This window comes from Bubalus kerabau, chromosome 14, assembly GCF_029407905.1.
Source record: "Bubalus kerabau isolate K-KA32 ecotype Philippines breed swamp buffalo chromosome 14, PCC_UOA_SB_1v2, whole genome shotgun sequence".
Classification (NCBI taxonomy): domain Eukaryota; kingdom Metazoa; phylum Chordata; class Mammalia; order Artiodactyla; family Bovidae; genus Bubalus; species Bubalus kerabau.
The window spans coordinates 66,908,862-66,931,205 of NC_073637.1; the positions used below are offsets into that span (position 1 = coordinate 66,908,862).

Sequence of the window (22,344 nt, forward strand, 5' to 3'; positions counted from 1 at the left end):
GAATGACTGCCCCCCTCCACCACAGTAAATACAAATCAAAGAACAAATATTTAATCAGACTTGACTTTATGTGTTATTCTAACTCTAAATACTTTTTATTATTAGGTCATGGTTCATAGTATACTTCTTTTTCTTATTCAGCAATTCAAATTCAGATTTTTGTTACACTGTTCAAGTAAAGTTATCATCATGATAATGGACAGTGGAGACTGAGTATTCACAGGTGTGAGAGCTAGAAAACTTGGAAATCTGCCCTTGACAATGAGATCAACATGTTTTCATTGAAGGTGTGGAGTGTAAGGATCTCAGTGGTGGCGGACATAAGTGTGTCAGTTAACAGTGGTACACCAAATGGAACTGGTTGTAGGCTGACACATGCACCGCTGAGGAGGCTCAGAGACATGACTGACACATGCCCTTGGGTCAGCCAGCAGTAGTTCATTGTGCTTGTCACTGCGAACTGGGCATCATTATTACCAGCACAATTGCTCATGTACATATTCTTATCATCAAGCATTGACTTTTTTTTGACTATACTGTCCTACCCCCAAAAATCACAACACAAAAGTTCTGATTAAAGGGTAAATGAATGGGTTTTCTAAAATGAATTCATCAAACTGAGCTCATCTAAATGAGCTTGTCTCCCTCTAAGTAGCTATCATAGAACACTAAGTACATTCCATTACTCGAATCATTGTGGCAGTGTTTTTGGTACTCATTTCCTTTTTTTTTCTTCCTGTTTTCAATGATGGCATATACTCATCCTTGGAGACAGCATATCTGATTTTTAGGAACAGCCAAATGTTTTGAGACAAGGAAGCAAAGATTCCAGACTGAGGAAAGATTAAAAACACAGAGAAGCCAATTTATAGAGACTACAACTGCCAATGAGGAGACAATTTGAGCATTATTAAAAAATAATGAATTCAGAGTAACAGCAAATAACAACTATTCATAAATGGCCAACAAGGGAATATTTAGAAAATTAACTCATTTCTCCCCAGTTTTACTGATATATGATTGACAAATAAAATTTTAAGATATTTAATCTGTACACTCTGATGATTGAAATACACTATATACTGCCAAAAAGTTCCCCCCCATCTGGAAAACCAAATTTATTTTTTTTAATGGGTAAATAAAGGGAAAGAAGTAAGCATTTATCCTACCTTTCTTAGGTAAACAATTCTACTAAGCAATCGAATTAAAATGTTAGTTTGCAACCTCCAATGACTTTACGTATTTAGCGTCCATAACTATTAACATCACAAGAAGAAACCTTTAGACATTATGTGACTCCTGATGGAACAATATAAAACCTTTTATAAAACAGTCTTGCTAAAAATAAATAAATAAAATAAACAACCTGAATCAGATTGAGCCATCTATGAGTTTATATGCGGGAAATATACAGAATAGGGACAGACAAAATTCAAACTGTGTAAAATTTACATGATAACTGACTTGGTTTCTTTAATATATTTGAATCATGCTCCCTGACTTCGGACCATAGTACAAAGCTACAGTAATCAAAACAGTATAGTACTGACACAAAAAGAGACACATAGATCAACGGAACAGGATAGAAAGCTCAGAAGTAAACCTATGCATTTATGGTCAATCTAAAATAAAGGAGGTAAGAACATATACTATGGAGAAAAGACAGTCTGGGAAAAGTGCACAGCTATGTAAAAGAATGAAATTAGAGCACTCTCTAACACCATATACAAAAATAAACTCAAAATGGATTCAGTTCAGTTAAGTCACTCAGTCGTGTCTGACTCTTTGCAACCTGATGAATTGCAGCACGCCAGGCCTCCCTGTCCATCACCAACTCACGGAGTTCACTCAAACTCATGTCCATTGAGTCAGTGATGCCATCCAGCCACCTCATCCTCTGTCATCCCCTTCTCCTCCTGCCCCCATCCCTCCCAGCATCAGGGTCTTTTCCAATGAGTCAACTCTTCACATGAGGTGGCCAAAGTATTGGAGTTTCAGCTTTAGCATCAGTCCTTCCAAAGAACACCCAGGACTGATCTCCTTCAGAATGGACTGGTTGGATCTCCTTGCAGTCCAAGGGACTCTCAAGAGTCTTCTTAAATAATCAATTCTTCGGCACTCAGCTTTCTTCACAGCCCAACTCTCACATCCATACATGACTACTGGAAAAACCATAGCCTTGACTAGATGGACCTTTGTTGGCAAAGTAATGTCTCTGCATTTGAATATGCTATCAAGTAAGCGTCTTTTAATTTCATGGCTGCAGTCACCATCTGCAGTGATTTTGGAGCCCCTAAAAATAAAGTCTGACACTGTTTCCCCATCAATTTCCCATGAAGTGATGGGACCAGATGCCATGATCTTAGTTTTCTGCATGTTGAGCTTTAAGCCCACTTTTTCACTCTCCTCTTTGACTTTCATCAAGAGGCTTTTTAGTTCCTCTTCACTTTCTGCCAAAAGGGTGGTGTCATCTGCATATCTGAGGTTATTGATATTTCTCCCCGCAATCTTGATTCCAGTTTGTGCTTCTTCCAGCCCAGCGTTTCTCATGATGTACTCTGCATAGAAGTTAAATAAGCAGGGTGGCAATATACAGCCTTGACATACTCCTTTTCCTATTTGGAACCAGTCTGTTGTTCCATGTCCAGTTCTAACTGTTGCTTCCTGACCTGCATATAGGTTTCTCAAGAGGCAGGTCAGGTGGTCTGGTATCCCATCTCTTTCAGAATTTTCCACAGTTTATTGTGATCCACACAGTCAAAGGCTTTGGCATAGTCAATAAAGCAGAAATAGATGCTTTTCTGGAACTCTCTTGTTTTTTCCATGATCCAGCAGATATTGTCAACTTGATCTCTGGTTCCTCTGCCTTTTCTAAAACCAGCTTGAACATCTGTAAGTTCACAGTTCACGTATTGCTGAAGCCTGGCTTGGAGAATTTTGAGCATTACTTTACTAGTGTGTGAGATGAGTGCAATGGTTGGTAGTTTGAGCATTTTTGGGGATTGGAATGAAAACGGAGCTTTTCCAGTCCTGTGGCCACTGCAGAGTTTTCCAAATTTGCTGGCCTATTGAGTGCAGCACTTTCACAGCATCATTTTTCAGAATTTGAAATAGCTCAACTGGAATTAAAGACCTAAATATGGGACTGGGCACTATAAAACTCTTAGAGGGAAACATAGCCAGAACACTCTTTTACATAAATCAAGGCAATATTTTTTTGGATCTGTTTCCAAGCAAAACAGAAACAAAGGCAAAAATAAACAAATGGGACCTAGTTAACTTAAAGGCTTTTGTACATCAAAGGAAAGGATAAACAAAAGAACCCATGAACGGGAGAAAATATTTGCAAATGATGTAATCAATAAGGGTTTAAGTTCCAAAACATAAAAACAGCTCATACAATTCATGTTGAAAAAGCAAGCAACCCAATCAAAAAATAGGAATACCTAAATAGACATTTCTCCAAAGAAGACAGATGGCTGATAAGTACATAAAAAGATGCTCAATATTGCTAATTATTAGAGAAATGTAAAGCAAAACTACAACAGACACCATCTCACACCACTCAGTGTGGTCATCACCAAAATGTCTAGAGAGGGTGTGGAGAAAGGGGGACCCTCTGACATTGTTGGTAGGAAGGTAAACTGGTATAGACACTATGGAGAAGAGGATGGAGGCTCCTTAAAAAACTAAATATAGAGTTACCATATGATCCAGCAATCCCATATCTGGAAAAGATGAAAACTCTAATTCAAAAAGATACATGCACTCAAATGTTCATAGCAGCACTATTTACAATAACCATGACATGAAAGCACACTAAATGTCCATTAACAGATGGATAAAGAAGATGTGATATAGGTATACAGTGGAATATTATTCAGCCATAAAAAGAATGAAATAAAGCTATTAGCAGCAACATGGGTAGACCCAGAGATGATCATACCAAGTGAAGTCAGACAAATACCATATGATATCACTTACATGTGGAATCTAAAAAAATGATGCAAATGAATTTATTTACAAAACGGAAACAGACTCACAGACACAGAAAACAAACTTAATTACCAAAGGGGAAATTAGTGGGGGGATAAATGGGTAATTTCGTTTAAATGATACACACTACACACATAATATAAAATAGATAAACAAGGACATATTGTATAGCACAGGGTACTATGTTCATTATCTTGTAATAACCTATAATGGAAAAGAATCTAAAAAATAATATATTAAAAATATATAGAGAGTTGAATCACTTTGCTGTGTATCTGAATCACTGTAAATCAACTAACTATACTTCAGTAAAAAAATAAAATAAATTGCAAGAAATGAAAAAAGAGATGGGGAAACCTATTGATTTTGGAAGAAATTTCTTTTTTACAAAAGAAATTCAAAAGGCATAACCAGTAATGATGAGTAGATCTTATCTGGCTCTAGGTTAAGAAAACATACAAACAAAAACCATCAGATCAGATCAGATCAGTCGCTCAGTCGTGTCCGACTCTTTGCGACCCCATGAATCGCAGCACGCCAGGCCTCCCTGTCCATCACCAACTCCCGGAGTTCACTCAGACTCATGTCCATTGAGTCAGTGATGCCATCCAGTCATCTCATCCTCTGTTGTCCCCTTTTCCTCCTGCCCCCAATCCCTCCCAGCATCAGAGTCTTTTCCAATGAGCCAACTCTTCGCATGAGGTGGCCAAAGTACTGGAGTTTAAGCTTCAGCATCATTCCTTCCAAAGAAATCCCAGGGCTGATCTCCTTCAGAATGGACTGGTTGGATCTCCTTGCAGTCCAAGGGACTCTCAAGAGTCTTCTCCAACACCACAGTTCAAAAGCATCAATTCTTCGGCGCTCAGCCTTCTTCACAGTCCAACTCTCACATCCATACATGACCCCAGGAAAAACCAAAGCCTTGACTACAATAACCATACATGCCTACAAACACTGACACACACTATGACATTCATGAGATAATTAGAAATTTGAATACTGACTAGGTATTAGATGATAGATGATGCTGAAGAATTATTCTCTCTAGGTTTGAAAATGATATTGTGGTTATGTTTTTAAAAGATCTTATCTTTATAGACACAAATTGAAATATTATAGGTGATATGATGCATGGGATTTGCTTCAAAATAACACAGAAGGTGAGGAAATGGATAGGGTTATATAAGAAACAATATATTGGCCATAAGTTGACAATTGTCTAGGCAAGAGTTTCTATATTCTATTCAGTCTACTTTAAAGTTTTTTTTATTTTTTAAGCTTTATATTTTGTATTGGAGTACAGCTGATTAACAATGTTGTGACAGTTTTAGGTGAAGAGCAAAGGGACTCAGTCATACATACACATGTATCCATTTTCTCCAAAACTCCCCTCCCAACCAGGCTGTATTTGTATATGATATTTTCCATAATAGATAATTTTTAAAAGGCATAGAGATGAGAATGAGTACAGCATAAGAAGAAGTCATACTGGAGGATGATTTCAAACTATTTGCCTCCAAACTCCTCTCTTCAGGGTTAATCAGTGATTCTGCTTCCAGTTTCAAGGAGGAAGAGAAACTCAATAAATTTCTCTTGGTTTCCTACTACCAAACTGAAAAAATACTTCCATATGCCATTTTCCTTTGCTTCCTTAATTTGTTAAGGTAACACTGGTTCTTTCACATGTACAGTGGATTCTTCTCCTTCACTTTGTCTAAGGAACCCACCTTTATCTTTTCTCTTTTTAGTTTATCCAGTTCTTCTCTCAACTGGATTCTTCTGGCTGATATTTAAACATGAGAAAATTCAGGTCTCTTTCATTATAAAAATAAAGCCTAAAACCACAATACAAAATGCCCTTTCATTTATAATAACTATAAATGGAGTACAACCATTAAAAACTGTGAATCACTATTTTGCCACTATATTGTACATCTGTAACTTATATAATATTATGTATCAACTACACTTCAATTAAAAAAAAATGGAAGGAAAAACCAAAACAAAATGCTCCTTCATATTCTTCTTCTTCTTCACAAACAAACTTCTTGGAAGAGTTATACTCTCTGCTTCCATTTATTTTCCTCCTGCTTACTCCTCAATGCACTGTAGACTACAGTCAATCCAGGTTAATCCAATGGAGTGAGGGGGTAATATTTTTAGCCATGATGTCTATAAATCCATTAGCTATTTTCTTTTTTTTTTAGAGAATTTTATAATTTTATTCAGTGCTTTGCATTTTATTTTTTATTTATTTATTTTTTTATATTTTTTATTTTAAATTTTATTTTATTTTTAAACTTTACAAAATTGTATTAGTTTTGCCAAATATCAAAATGAATCCGCCACAGGTATATATGTGTTCCCCATCCTGAACCCTCCTCCCTCTTCCCTTTTTCCATAGTTTGTATCAATACCTGACACTGTCCAGTACTTCTACACTTTTTTCTCTTGGCTTCATTGACCTAGCACTCTCCAGATTTTCCTCTTAGCTATGCTTTCTTTTAAGGCTCCTCCTTTTCCTCCTGGCCAGTAATTACTGATTGGACTTCTTTAGTATGAAGTCTTGGACTCTTTTTTCCTACTTCCTCTCTTTTCCTTCTTCCTCTTTTCCCTTCTGAGTAATAAACTCATCCAGGTCTGTGCCTTGAATCAGCACCCATATTTTTCCAAACTTTCAAAACATTTAATCGTTTACCACTAGTCAGACTTTTGTGTGAGCAGCAGATATGTATGCACAATTACCAACACAGAACTCATGATCTCTCCCTACTCTCATACACAAACATAACAAACAAAATATACCTTTTCCCAAGCATTTTCTATAACATATCAGTCAATAGGACACCAGTTTGGGATGGCATACTAAAATACCACAAACTGTGAGATTAGACAACAGAAACTTATTTTCTCACAGTTCTAGAGCTGGAATTCTGAGATCAGGGAGTGAGTGGAGGTTGGTTTCTGGTGAAGGCTGTCTTCTGGGCTTGCATGGCTGTGTTATTACTGTGTTCTCACATGGCAGGGAGAGACAGAATGACAGCAAGTTGTCTGGTGTAAGAATCCCACCATGAGGGCCTGACCCTCATTACCTCATCTAAATCTAATTAGCTCCTAAAGGCCCAGCACAGTGGGGACTAGAGCTTCAACATATGAATTTTGTGGGGACACAATTCAGTCCACAACACCATATTCCTTCAGTTAGATCAGTCAGGAACCCTTAAGTCATCCTTAAACCTCTCTTATACAACATCCCCTCTACTCCAGTACCAGTCTATGGATTCTGCCTCCATATTTATCTACCAAATTGTTCACTTTTCTCCATTTCTATTACCATTCCATGACCCAACTTATTATCTCTCACCAGGACTACTGCAATATTCTGCTAATTTGTTGCTTGCCTCTATTCTAGCTGTTTTTAATCTATTCTTTATCCTCCAACTAGAATAATTTTTTTTTAAATGCGAATATAACCATATAAATAAACACTCATACCTCTTCTCTCCCCATCACATATATGTCCTACTTAAAATTCTTCAGTGGTTTCCCAGTGCTTTAAAGATAAAAACCCCCAAATCCTTTATTGTAGCCTAGAAGGCCTGGCTTCTGCCTCTCTCTAGCCTCACATCCTCCGACTGTTCCTTCTCTCTGATTTGTTTTCATTTCCTTCGGTGTGCCACGATCCCCTTCCTCACAGGGTCTTTTGCATACATTCTGTCAGAAGATCGCTGTTCCCTCCATGTCTTTGGATAACTCCTTTTTATTCAAGTGTCTGCAGAGAAGGCAATGGCACCCCACTCCAGTACTCTTGCCTGGAAAATCCCATGGATGGAGGAGCCTGGTAGGCTGCAGTCCATGGGGTCGCTAAGAGTCGAACACGACTGAGCGACTTCATTTTCACTTTTCACTTTCATGCATTGGAGAAGGAAATGGCAACCCACTCCAGTGTTCTTGCCTGGAGAATCCCAGGGGCGGGGGAGCCTGGTGGGCTGCTGTCTATGGGATCGCACAGAGTCGGACACGACTGAAGTGACTTAGCAGCAGCATTCAAGTGTCTCAACTCAGCTCAGAGAAGCTTCCCTAAATCTCTAATCTTTTACAAATCCATAAAACTTTATCACACTTATATTAGCTTATAATTATATAATACTCTGGGTGACTACTTGCTAATCAAATCCTGTCCTTTCTACTAGATGGTATGCATTTCTTGAGAGAAATTACTGTGTATCTTTTGCTTACCACTGTAATTCCAAGGCTTAGAAGATTACTTGGAATATTATAATTGCTCATAAACACTTGTTGTGAAAAATAAATGAAGAGTTCCATTGGGGATTACAGATGTCATTTTAGAATTTGCAGGAACCTTAGGACAACTCTCTTATGATACAGAAGAAAATATTAGGGTTCAAAGAAGAAAAATGGTCTCACTTAGAATTACTTTCTTAGTGACAGTAAACCTGGATTGTCCAGATGACACCATGTTAGATTCCCGAGGTCTGAGGACAGTTATGATTTGATTAACTGAGGGAGGCGGGTGGTCAAGATTCATATTAGTTTGCAGAGGAGAGAAAATGATTGAGTAAAAGAAAAATCTGAAATGAGGATCACCAGTAAATACACGGAAGAAGTAATTAGGGCACAGGTAGGTGGCAGGTATAATGAAGAACCATTTCAAAGGAAAAACTAAAAAGGCTTGAATGAAAAAGGGATGAATTGACGGTGACAGTAAAATTGTGAGGAGACCTGAATGGAACAATGTTGCCATTGCTAGCAAATGTAAAGAAATTCGAAGACTGTACTAAGAGAAGGAGTGAATAAGAAAAAGAAACAATTTTTGACTTAATAGTGAAAGTGAAGTTGCTCAGTCCTGTCTGACTCTTTGTGACCCCACGGACTGTAGCCCACTAGGCTCCTCCATCCATGGAATTTTCTAGGCAAGAGTACTGGAGTGGGTTGCCATTTCCTTCTCCAGGGGATCTTTCCGACCCAGGGATCAAACCCGGGTATTTTAAATAACTAAACGCATCTCACAGGGAGATGAAGAAATAGTCCTGAAGGTGGACAATGAATCAAAATTAGAAATAGGCATTGGAGGTTGTAGGCATAGAAGAGATAGCTGAGGTTATTGTCTGTACAAAGAACAGAAGACTGAAGACAAAATTCAAAAACTTCATGATAAAAACACTCAAGGTGGGTATAAAGGGAACACAAAACATTCAAAGTGGGTATAAAGGGAACACATCTCAAAATAATAAAGTACATTTATGACAAACCAACGGGACTTCCCCAGTGGCCTAGTGGTAAAGAATCTACCTGCAATGCAGGAGACACAGGAGATGTGGGTTTGATCCCTGGGTTGGGATGATCCCTTGAAGGAGGGCATGGCAACCCACTACAGTATTTTTGCCTGGTGAATTCCATGGACAGAGCAGCCTGGCAGACTACAGTCCACAGGGTCACAAAGAGTCAGACATGACTGAAGCAACTTAGCACTCATCTGTGCATGACAAACCCACAGTCAACACAATACTCAGTGATGGAAAGTTGAAAGTCTTCCTGCTAAATTCTAGAAGAAGACAAGGGCATCCACTCTCATTGCTTCTATTTAACATAGTATTGGAAGTCCTAGCCAAAGCAATAAGAAAAAGAGGTATTCAAATTGGAAGGGAGGAGGTAAAACTATCAGTATCTGCAGATGACATTAAGTCTCCACCCAAAAACTGTTAGAACTAGTAAATGAATTCAGCAACGTTGTAGGATATAAGATTGATATACAAAAACCTATACAGTCATAATGAAATATCAGAAAGATAAAGTAAAAAAAAAAAATCCTATTTAAAACTGCATCTTCTTTCCCCCTCCAAACAAACAAACAAAAAAACAGCCTGATTACCCAGGAATAAACTTAACCAAGGAGGTGAAAGACCCATACACTGAAAATTATAAAACACTGATAAAAGAAAATTAAAGATGATTCAAAGAAATGGGAAGACATCTCATGTTCTTGGATCGGAAAAACTAATATTGTTAAAATGGCCACACTATCCAAAGCAATCTATAGACATAATGCCATCCTTATAAATATCACCCATGATATTTTTCACGGAACTAGAATAAATAATCCTAAAATTTATTTGGAGCCACAAAAGACTCAGAAAATTTCCAAAATAATCCTGAGAAAAAAGAACAGAGCTGGAAGTATAACCCTTCTACACTTCAGATTATACTACAAATCTACAGTAATCAAATAACATGGTATTGGAACAAAAACAGACACAGAGATCAATGTAATAGAATAGAGGGCCCAGAAATAAACCCACACATCTATAGTCAACTAATTTATGACAAAGGAGGCAAAAATATACAATGCAGAAAATCTCTTAAACAAGCATTTCTGGGAAAGGTGGTCAGCTTCATGTAAAACAATGAAATTAAAACATTCCCTGGAGGAGGAGCCAAGATGGCGGAGGAGTAGGACGGGGAGAACACTTTCTCCCCCACAAATTCATCAAAAGAGCATTTAAACGTCGAGTAAATTCCACAAAACAACTTCTGAATGCCGGCAGAGGACATCAGGCACCCAGAAAAGCAGCCCAACTCTTCGAAAGGAGGTAGGAAAAAATATAAAAGACAAAAAAAGAGACAAAAGAGGGAGGGACGGAGTTCCGTCCCGGGAAGGGAGTCTTAAAAAGAGAGAAGTTTCCAAACACCAGGAAACCCTCTCACTGCCGAATCTGTGCCGAGCTTTGGAAGCACCGAGGGCAACATAAAAGGGAGGGGGGAAAAAAAATAAACAATTAAAAATCGCGGATTGTGAGCCCTAGGGTAACTCCCCCAGCGGAGAAGCAGCGCAGACTCCAGCACACGGCATTAGCAAGCGGGGGCTGGGCAGGGAAGCGCAGCGCGGGCTGTGTCCCTTAGAGTAAGAATCCGCCCGAATGTCCTGAGCGCTATCTGAGCGAAATAATTTGGGCTAGCAAACCAGACTGTGGGATATCTACCACGCGAAAAGCCAGCCCTAACCTAAGACACCGCCAGGCCCGCGCACGGAACAAAGGACTGAGCAGAGATAGCCGGCTGCAGACCTTCCCCCTCCGGTGACAGGCAGCCAGAGCTGGAAGGGGGCAATCGCAGCCCCAGAGAGACACTATCTATAAAACTGTAAGCAGGCTTCTTTGCTAACTAAAACTTCTTGGGGGTCTGGACGGTCAACATCTGCCTGAGAAGGTGCGCCGGTTTTACACCCAGATAACCGAGTGGCGGGGAGGCGATAAGTCGCAGCATTGGCGCCCGCCAAACACATCACCTGAGCTGCTCGGATCTGGGAAGAGCACAAAACGCAGGCCCAACCGAGTCTGCGCCTCTGAGGACTACCCGAGTGCCTGAACCTGAGCAGCTTGGACCTGGGAGCTCAGCCCAGGGCCGGCCTCTGATTGTTCCCGGCGGAACAACCTAGAGCCCGAGCAGTGTGGGCACGGAGGCTACACACGCCGTGAGCGGGGGCAGACCCAGTGTGGCTGAGGCACTGCGAGAGCACGCCAGTGTTACCTGTTTGCAGCATCCCTCCCTCCCTCCCCACAGCGCGGCTGAACAAGTGAGCCTAAATTTAAAAAAAAAAAAAAAAAAAAAATAGTGTCCTCAACCATCCCCTTTGTGTCAGGGCGGGAACCAGACACTGAAGAGACCAGCAAACAGAAGAAGCTATAACAGAGGGAAACGCCTTGGAAGCTACAGGCCATAGATTAAAACCCTGTGGTTACTACGGATTACATAGGAAGGGGCCTATAGATCTTGAGAAATATAAGTCGGACTAAGGAACTGCCAAAAATGAACTGAACCCACAATACTCACAACAAAACCAGAGAAAGACCTAGATATATTTTTACTATTTTTACGATCAATCTTTCTTTTTTTTTTTAATTAAAAAATAAAAAAAATTTTTAAGTCCTCTATTGTCCTTTAATTTTCACTTTTATAACTATTACTTTGCAAAAAAAAAAAAAAAAAAAAAAGACCCTATTTTTTTTTTTTTCTTCTTCAGCAAACTTCATATATATATTTTATAATTTTTTGACCGTGGGTTTTTTTTTTTTTTCTTTTTTCTTTTTCTTCTTTTCTTTAACATTGTATTTTTGAAATTCCAAACTGTACTCTAGATTTTTAATTTTAGCCTTTTGATATATGCTATCAATTTTGTACCTATAGTTTTTTTCATAATTTCTGTAACTTTTTTTTCCCTCTGTTTCTTTCTCTTCTTCTTTTATATAACATCATATATCTGCAATTCCAAACTCTACTCAAGATTTTTAATTTATGCTTTTTGGTATTTGATATCAATTTTGTACCTGTATTTTCTTTATAATTTTTGCGACATTGTTTTTGTTGGTTTGTTTGTTTTCTCTCTTTATTTTTCTTCTTCTTTTTTTTTTTTTTTTTAACATTGTATTTTTGAAATTCCAAACTCTACTCTAGATTTTTAATTTTTGCTTTTTGGTATTAGTTATCAATTTTGTACCTGTAGTTTCTTTATTACTTTCACGACCTTGTTTGTTTTTCTTTGTTCGTTTTTTCTCTCTTTCTTTTCCTTCTTCTTTTCATTAACATCGCATTTTTGAAATTCCAAACTCTACTCTAGATTTCTAATTTTTGTTTTTATGTATTTGTTACCAATTTTGTACCTTTAAGAACCCAATCTTCAGGACCCATTTTTCACTAGTGTACGAGATTACTGGCTTGACTGCTCTCTCTCCCTTTGGACTCTCCATTTTCTCCACCAGGTCACCTGTATCTCCTCCCTAACCCCTCTCTACTCTACCCAACTCTGTGAATTTCTGTGTGTTCCAGACGGTGGAGAACACTTAAGGAACTGATTACTGGCTGGATCTGTCTCCCTCCTCTTCATTTCCCCCTTTTATCCTTCTGGCCACCTCTGTCTCCTGCCTCCTTCTTCTCTTCCCTGTATAACTCCGTGAACATCTCTGAGCGGTCCAGTTGTGGAGTGCACATAAGGAAGTGACTACTGGATAGCCCACTCTCTCCACTATTGATTCCACCTCATCTCATTTGGGTCACCTCTAACTCCCTCCTCCCACTTCTCTTCTCCATGTAACGCTGTGAACCTCTCTGAGTGACCCTCACAGTAGAGAAACTTTTCATCTTTAACGTAGATGTTTTATCAGTGGTGCTGTATAGAAGGAGAAGTTTTGAAACTACTGTAAAATTAAGACCGATAACTGGAAGTAGGAGGCTTAAGTCCAAACCCTGACTCCAGGGAACTCCTGACTCCAAGGAACATTAATTGACAGGAGCTCATCAAACGCCTCCATACCGACACTGAAACCAAGCACCACACAAGGGCCAACAAGTTCCAGGGAAAGACATACCAAGCAAATTCTCCAGCAACAAAGGAACACAGGCCTGAGCTTCAAGATACAGGCTGCCCAAAGTCACCCCAAAACCATAGACATCTCATAACTCATTACTGGACATTTCATTACACTCCAGAGAGAAGAAATACAGTTCCATCCACCAGAACACCGACACAAGCTTCCCTAACCAGGAAACCCTGACAAGCCACCTGTACAAACCCACACACAGCGAGGAAACGCCACAATAAAGAGAACTCCACAAACTGCCAGAATACAGAAAGGACACCCCAAACTCAGCAATTTAAACAAGATGAAGAGACAGAGGAATAGCCAGCAGATAAAGGAACAGGATAAATGCCCACCAAACCAAACAAAAGAGGAAGAGATAGGGAATCTACCTGATAAAGAATTCCGAATAATGATAGTGAAATTGATCCAAAATCTTGAAATTAAAATGGAATCACAGATAAATAGCCTGGAGGCAAGGATTGAGAAGATGCAAGAAAGGTTTAACAAGGACTTAGAAGAAATAAAAACGAGTCAATATATAATGAATAATGCAATAAGTGAAATTAAAAACACTCTGGAGGCAACAAATAGTAGAATAACAGAGGCAGAAGATAGGATTAGTGAATTAGAAGATAGAATGGTAGAAATAAATGAATCAGAGAGGATAAAAGAAAAACGAATTAAAAGAAATGAGGACAATCTCAGAGACCTCCAGGACAATATTAAACGCTACAACATTCGAATCATAGGGATCCCAGAAGAAGAAGACAAAAAGAAAGACCATGAGAAAATACTTGAGGAGATAATAGTTGAAAACTTCCCTAAAATGGGGAAGGAAATAATCACCCAAGTCCAAGAAACCCAGAGAGTCCCAAACAGGATAAACCCAAGGCGAAACACCCCAAGACACATAGTAATCAAATTAACAAAGATCAAACACAAAGAACAAATATTAAAAGCAGCAAGGGAAAAACAACAAATAACACACAAGGGAATTCCCATAAGGATAACAGCTGATCTTTCAATAGAAACTCTTCAAGCCAGGAGGGAATGGCAAGACATACTTAAAATGATGAAAGAAAATAACCTACAGCCCAGATTATTGTACCCAGCAAGGATCTCATTCAAGTATGAAGGAGAAATCAAAAGCTTTTCAGACAAGCAAAAGCTGAGAGAATTCTGCACCACCAAACCAGCTCTCCAACAAATACTAAAGGATATTCTCTAGACAGGAAACACAAAAATTGTGTATAAATTCGAACCCAGAACAATAAAGTAAATGGCAACGGGGTCATACTTATCAGTAATTACCTTAAACGTAAATGGGTTGAATGCCCCAACCAAAAGACAAAGACTGGCTGAATGGATACAAAAACAAGACCCCTGCATATGTTGTCTACAAGAGACCCACCTCAAAACAGGGGACACATACAGACTGAAAGTGAAGGGCTGGAAAAAGATTTTCCATGCAAATAGGGACCAAAAGAAAGCAGGAGTAGCAATACTCATATCAGATAAAATAGACTTTAAAACAAAGACTGTGAAAAGAGACAAAGATGGTCACTACATAATGATCAAAGGATCAATCCAAGAAGAAGATATAACAATTATAAATATATATGCACCCAACACGGGAGCACCGCAGTATGTAAGACAAATGCTAACAAGTATGAAAGAAGAAATTAACAATAACACAATAATAGTGGGAGACTTTAATACCCCACTCACACCTATGGATAGATCAACTAAACAGAAAATTAACAAGGAAACACAAACTTTAAATGATACAATAGACCAGTTAGACCTGATTGATATCTATAGGACATTTCATCCCAAAACAATGAATTTCACCTTCTTCTCAAGTGCACATGGAACCTTCTCCAGGACAGATCACATCCTGGGCCATAAAGCTAGCCTTGGTAAATTCAAAAAAATAGAAATCATTCCAAGCATCTTTTCTGACCACAATGCAGTAAGATTAGATCTCAATTACAGGAGAAAAACTATTAAAAAATCCAACATATGGAGGCTGAACAACACACTGCTGAATAACCAACAAATCACAGAAGAAATCAAAAAAGAAATCAAAATTTGCATAGAAACGAATGAAAATGAAAACACAACAACCCAAAACCTGTGGGACACGGTAAAAGCAGTCCTAAGGGGAAAGTTCATAGCAATACAGGCACACCTCAAGAAACAAGAAAAAAGTCAAATAAATAACCTAACTCTACACCTAAAGCAACTAGAAAGGGAAGAAATGAAGAACCCCAGGGTTAGTAGAAGGAAAGAAATCTTAAAAATTAGAGCAGAAATAAATGCAAAAGAAACAAAAGAGACCATAGCAAAAATCAACAAAACCAAAAGCTGGTTCTTTGAAAGGATAAATAAAATTGACAAACCATTAGCCAGACTCATCAAGAAACAAAGGGAGAAAAATCAAATCAATAAAATTAGAAATGAAAATGGAGAGATCACAACAAACAACACAGAAATACAAAGGATCATAAGAGACTACTATCAACAATTATATGCCAATAAAATGGACAACGAGGAAGAAATGGACAAATTCTTAGAAAAGTACAACTTTCCAAAACTTGATCAGGAAGAAATAGAAAATCTTAACAGACCCATCACAAGCACGGAAATTGAAACGGTAATCAAAAATCTTCCAGCAAACAAAAGCCCAGGTCTAGACGGCTTCACACCTGAATTCTACCAAAAATTTAGAGAAGAGCTAACACCTATCCTGCTCAAACTCTTCCAGAAAATTGCAGAGGATGGTAAACTTCCAAACTCATTCTATGAGGCCACCATCACCCTAATACCAAAACCTGACAAAGATCCCACAAAAAAAGAAAACTACAGGCCAATATCACTGATGAACATAGATGCAAAAATCCTTAACAAAATTCTAGCAATCAGAATCCAACAACACATTAAAAAGATCATACACCATGACCAAGTGGGCTTTATCCCAGGGATGCAAGGATTCTTCAATATCCGCAAATCAATCAATGTAATACACCACATTAACAAATTGAAAAATAAAAACCATATGATTATCTCAATAGATGCAGAGAAAGCCTTTGACAAAATTCAACATCCATTTATGATCAAAACTCTCCAGAAAGCAGGAATAGAAGGAACATACCTCAACATAATAAAAGCTATATATGACAAACCCACAGCAAACATTATCCTCAATGGTGAAAAATTGAAAGCATTTCCTCTAAAGTCAGGAACAAGACAAGGGTGCCCACTCTCACCATTACTATTCAACATAGTTTTGGAAGGTTTGGCCACAGCAATCAGAGCAGAAAAAGAAATAAAAGGAATCCAAATTGGAAAAGAAGAAGTAAAGCTCTCACTGTTTGCAGATGACATGATCCTCTACATAGAAAACCCTAAAGACTCCACCAGAAAATTACTAGAACTAATCAATGACTATAGTAAAGTTGCAGGATATAAAATCAACACACAGAAATCCCTTGCATTCCTATACACTAATAATGAGAAAACAGAAAGAGAAATTAAGGAAACAATTCCATTCACCATTGCAACGGAAAGAATAAAATACTTAGGAATATATCTACCTAAAGATTCTAAAGACCTATATATAGAAAACTATAAAACACTGGTGAAAGAAATCAAAGAGGACACTAACAGATGGAGAAATATACCATGTTCATGGATTGGAAGAATCAATATAGTGAAAATGAGTATACTACCCAAAGCAATCTATAGATTCAATGCAATCCCTATCAAGCTACCAACAGCATTCTTCACAGAGCTAGAACAAATAATTTCACAATTTGTATGGAAAAACAAAAAACCTCGAATAGCCAAAGCGATCTTGAGAAAGAAGAATGGAACTGGAGGAATCAACCTACCTGACCTCAGGCTCTACTACAAAGCCACAGTTATCAAGACAGTATGGTACTGGCACAAAGACAGAAATATAGATCAATGGAACAAAATAGAAAGCCCAGAGATAAATCCACGCACATATGGACACCTTATCTTCGACAAAGGAGGCAAGAATATACAATGGATTAAAGACAATCTCTTTAACAAGTGGTGCTGGGAACTCTGGTCAACCACTTGTAAAAGAATGAAACTAGAACACTTTCTAACACCATACACAAAAATAAACTCAAAATGGATTAAAGATCTAAACGTAAGACCAGAAACTATAAAACTCCTAGAGGAGAACATAGGCAAAACACTCTCTGACATACATCACAGCAGGATCCTCTATGACCCACCTCCCAGAATATTGGAAATAAAAGCAAAAATAAACAAATGGGACCTAATTAACCTTAAAAGCTTCTGCACATCAAAGGAAACTATTAGCAAGGTGAAAAGACAGCCTTCAGAATGGGAGAAGATAATAGCAAATGAAGCAACTGACAAACAACTAATCTCAAGAATATACAAGCAACTCCTACAGCTCAACTCCAGAAAAATAAATGACCCAATCAAAAAATGGGCCAAAGAACTAAATACACATTTCTCCAAAGAAGACATACAGATGGCTAACAAACACATGAAAAGATGCTCAACATCACTCATTATCAGAGAAATGCAAATCAAAACCACTATGAGGTACCATTTCACGCCAGTCAGAATGGCTGCGATCCAAAAGTCTACAAGTAATAAATGCTGGAGAGGGTGTGGAGAAAAGGGAACCCTCTTACACTGTTGGTGGGAATGCAAACTAGTACAGCCACTATGGAGAACAGTGTGGAGATTCCTTAAAAAACTGGAAATAGACCTGCCTTATGATCCAGCAATCCCACTGCTGGGCATACACACTGAGAAAACCAGAAGGGAAAGAGACACGAGTACCCCAATGTTCATCGCAGCACTGTTTATAATAGCCAGGACATGGAAGCAACCTAGATGTCCATCAGCAGATGAATGGATAAGAAAGCTGTGGTACATATACACAATGGAGTATTATTCAGCCATTAAAAAGAATACATTTGAATCAGTTCTAATGAGGTGGATGAAACTGGAGCCTATTATACAGAGTGAAGTAAGCCAGAAAGAAAAACACCAATACAGTATACTAACGCATATATATGGAATTTAGAAAGATGGTAACAATAACCCTGTGTACGAGACAGCAAAAGAGACACTGATGTATAGAACAGTCTTATGGACTCTGTGGGAGAGGGAGAGGGTGGGAAGATTTGGGAGAATGGCATTGAAACATGTAAAATATCATGTATGAAACGAGTTGCCAGTCCAGGTTCGATGCACGATACTGGATGCTTGGGGCTGGTGCACTGGGACGACCCAGAGGGATGGAATGGGGAGGGAGGAGGGAGGAGGGTTCAGGATGGGGAACACATGTATACCTGTGGCGGATTCATTTTGATATTTGGCAAATCTAATACAGTTATGTAAAGTTTAAAAATAAAATAAAATTAAAAAAAAAAATAAATAAAAAAATAAAACATTCCCTCACACTATATACAAAAATAAACTCAAAATGTTTTAAAAACATGAATATAAGACATAACACCATAAAACTCCTAGAAGAGAATACAGATGAAACATTTTTTGACATAAATCATATTCAGTTCAGTTCAGTTGCTCAGTCGTGTCCGACTCTTTGTGACCCCATGAATCGCAGCACGCCAGGCCTCCCTGTCCATCACCAACTCCCGGAGTTCACTCAAACTCACGTCCATCGAGTTGGTGATGCCATCCAGCCATCTCATCCTCTGTCGTCTCCTTCTCCTCCTGCCCCCAATCCCTCCCAGCATCAGGGTCTTTTCCAATGAGTCAACTCTTCGCATGAGGTGGCCAAAGTACTAGAGTTTCAGCTTTAGCATCATTCCTTCCAAAGAACACCCAGGACCAATCTCCTTTAGAATGGACTGGTTGGATCTCCTTGCAGTCCAAGGGACTCTCAAGTCTTCTCCAACACCACAGTTCAAAAGCATCAGTTCTTTGGCACTCAGCTTTCTTCACAGTCCAACTCTCACATCCATACATGACCACTGGAAAAACCATAGCCTTGACTTCACTATTACTTTGTTGGCAAAGTAATGTCTGCTTTTGAATATGCTATCTAGGTTGGTCATAACTTTCCTTCCAAGGAGTAAGCGTCTTTTAATTTCATGGCTGCAATCACCATCTGCTGTGATTTTGGAGCCCAAAAAAATAAAGTCTAACACTGTTTCCACTCTTTCCCCATCTCTTTCCCATGAAGTGATCAGGGAAATAGATGGGGAAACAGATAAATCATATTAGGTTGGTGCAAAAGTAATTGCAGCTTTGCATTGTTGAACTTTTTGTTGACATTTGATATTAGAATACATTCTTAAACAAATGTGGTTATGTTATACATCATTTTAATGTGTATTTCTCACTTTATGTTTTTTTGGCTAATGACATTACTTGCTGTTTATTTTAGACTATAGAAATGATGTTGGACAAAAAGCAAATTTGAGAGATTTTTTAATTGAGTTTAAAATGGGTTGTAAAGCAGCAGAGACAACTTGCAACATCAATGACACATTTGGCCCAGGTAATGCTAACGACTGTATCATGCACTGCTAATTCAAAAAGTTTTTCAAAGGAGACGAGAGCCTTGAAGATGAAGAACGTGGTGGCTGACCATCAGAAGTTGACAATGACCAATTAAGAGCCATCATCAAAGTTGATCCTCTTACGACTACATGAGAAGCTGCCGAAGAACTCAACATTGACCGTTCTGTGGTCATTTGGCATTTGAAGCAAATTGGAAAGGTGAAAAAATTTGACAAGTGTGTGCCTTCTGAGCTGACTGAAAATAAAAAAATTGTTTTGAAGCATCGTCTTCTCTTATTTTATGAAACAATGTACCATTTTTCAATCAGATTGTGATGTGCAACAAAAAGTGGATTTTATGCCTGACTAGCTCAATGGTTGGGCTTTCCTGATAGCTCAGTTGGTAAAAAATCCGCCTGCAATGCAGGAGATCCTGGTTTGATTCCTGCGTTGAGAAGATTCACTGGAGAAGGGATAGGTTACACACTCCAGTATCCTTGGGTTTCCCTTGTGGCTCAGCTGGTAATGAATCTGCCTGCAATGTGGGAGACCTGGGTTCGATCCCAGGGTTGGGAAGATCTCCTGGAGAAGGGAAAGGCTACCCACTCCAGTATTCTGGCCTGGAGAATTCCATGGACAGTGTAGTTCATGGGGTCGCAAAAAGTTGGGACATGACTGACAGACTTTCACTTTTCACTTTCAGCTCAATGGTTGGACTGAGAAGAAGCTCCAAAGCACTTCCCAAAACCAAACTTGCACTAAAAAAAGGTCACAGTTACTGTTTGTTGGTCTGCTGCCCTTCTAATCCACTACAGCTTTCTGAATCCTCATGACACCATTACATCTGAGAAGTATGTTCAACAAATTGAGGAGATGTACCAAAAACTGCAATGCCTGCAGCCAGCACTGACCAACAGAAAGGGCCCAATTCTCTACCACAACCCCTGATTGCCCATTGCACAACCAAAGCTTCAAAAGTTGAACGAGTTGGGCTAGGAAGTTTTGCTTCATCCGCCATATTCACCTGACCTCTCATCAAGCGACTATCACTTCTTCCACCATCTTGACAACATTTTGCAGGGAAAATGCTTCCACAACCAGCGGGAGGCAGAAAATGCTTCCCAAGAGTTTGTTGAATCCTGAAGCATGGATTTTTACACTACAGGAATAAACAAACTACTTCTCATTGGCAAAAATATATTGATTGTAATGGTTCCTATTTTGATTAATAAACATGAGCCTAGTGATAATGATTTACTATTCACAGTCCAAAGCTGCAATTACTTTTTGTACTATTAGGTTGTATACTATTTCTTAGATCAGTTTTCTGAGGCAAAATAAGAGCAAAAAAAAAAAAAAAACAAACAACCAAAAACAAATGAGACCTCATCAAACTTAAAAGCTTTTATTCACAGCAAAGGAACAAAATGAAAAGACAACCTATGGAACGGAAGAAAATATCTGCAAACAATGTAACTAATTAAGGGTTAATATCTAAAATATACAAACAGGGACTTTCCTGGTGGTTCAGAATTCACCTTGCAATGCAGGGGACACAGGTTCAATCCCTGGTCAGAGAACTAAGATCACACATGCTGAGGAGCAACTAAGCCTGTGAGCCACAACCAGAGAGCTCTTTCTGACACAGCAACTGAAGACTGCATGCTCGGGAGCCCACGTGCCACAACTACAGAGTCCAAGCAAATGAGAAGTATGGGGTTAACAGATACAAACTACTGTACATAACATGGATAAGCAACAAGGATATAGTGTATAGCACAGGAAATACAATACCTGACAATGGTCTGCTAAAAAAATGCTGAATCACTATGCTGTATACCTGAAATTAACACTATATTGTAAATCAACTCTACTTCAATTTAAAAAATTAAGCAATAAAATAAAATTCTTGGTCTACTCTCTATTTCACACCCTGACTTCAAGTTTATTGTTTTATTTTGATAAATCATAGGGAAAATAAACTATGATAATACAATGCTGACACTGCAAATTGAACCCCGTAACACCTAGGAAATGTAAAAGTCAAGGTTCTCACAGTTTTATTAACTAGTTTACATTTCTTAAATGTAGAAGATAGCTTGCTAGTATGGTTGTAAAACTAAAATAGAGATAGGACTCCAGTGATCAAGGTGTGGACCTTGGCCCTATTTCTGGAAAGAGAAAAGAATAAGGGGTTAACTATCAGGGTTATAATAAGAAGACTAAATTAATTAAAATTAGCTTTTTAAGATGCTTCCTTTTACTTTGCATCTTTTTATATATAAAAATCATATTACCTATTCTTCATTTTCTACTCCAGAAAATGTCAGGAGGCTACTTATGTTTTTTCAGGTTATCTTAATTTCCCTGAGTCAGTCATCTTCTACCTATGTCTGGATTAATTCCCAACAGTAATGAATTCTGT

General features: G+C 38.4%; 1 protein-coding gene across 12 annotated transcripts in view; it reads right to left on the reverse strand.

The window, feature by feature from the left end:
- VPS13B (vacuolar protein sorting 13 homolog B) overlaps positions 1 to 22,344 on the reverse strand; it is an 851,071-nt gene that overhangs the window by 196,249 nt on the left and 632,478 nt on the right. Inside the window, exon 36 of one of the 12 annotated variants that reach the window (XM_055546544.1) lies at positions 745 to 833. The exons of the other annotated variants lie outside the window; for them this stretch is intronic. Coding sequence (XP_055402519.1) covers positions 760 to 833 — 74 coding nt within the window. The 3' untranslated portion in view covers positions 745 to 759. Of the gene's footprint in view, positions 1 to 744; positions 834 to 22,344 lie in introns of those variants that run through there. 12 annotated transcript variants of the gene reach the window in all.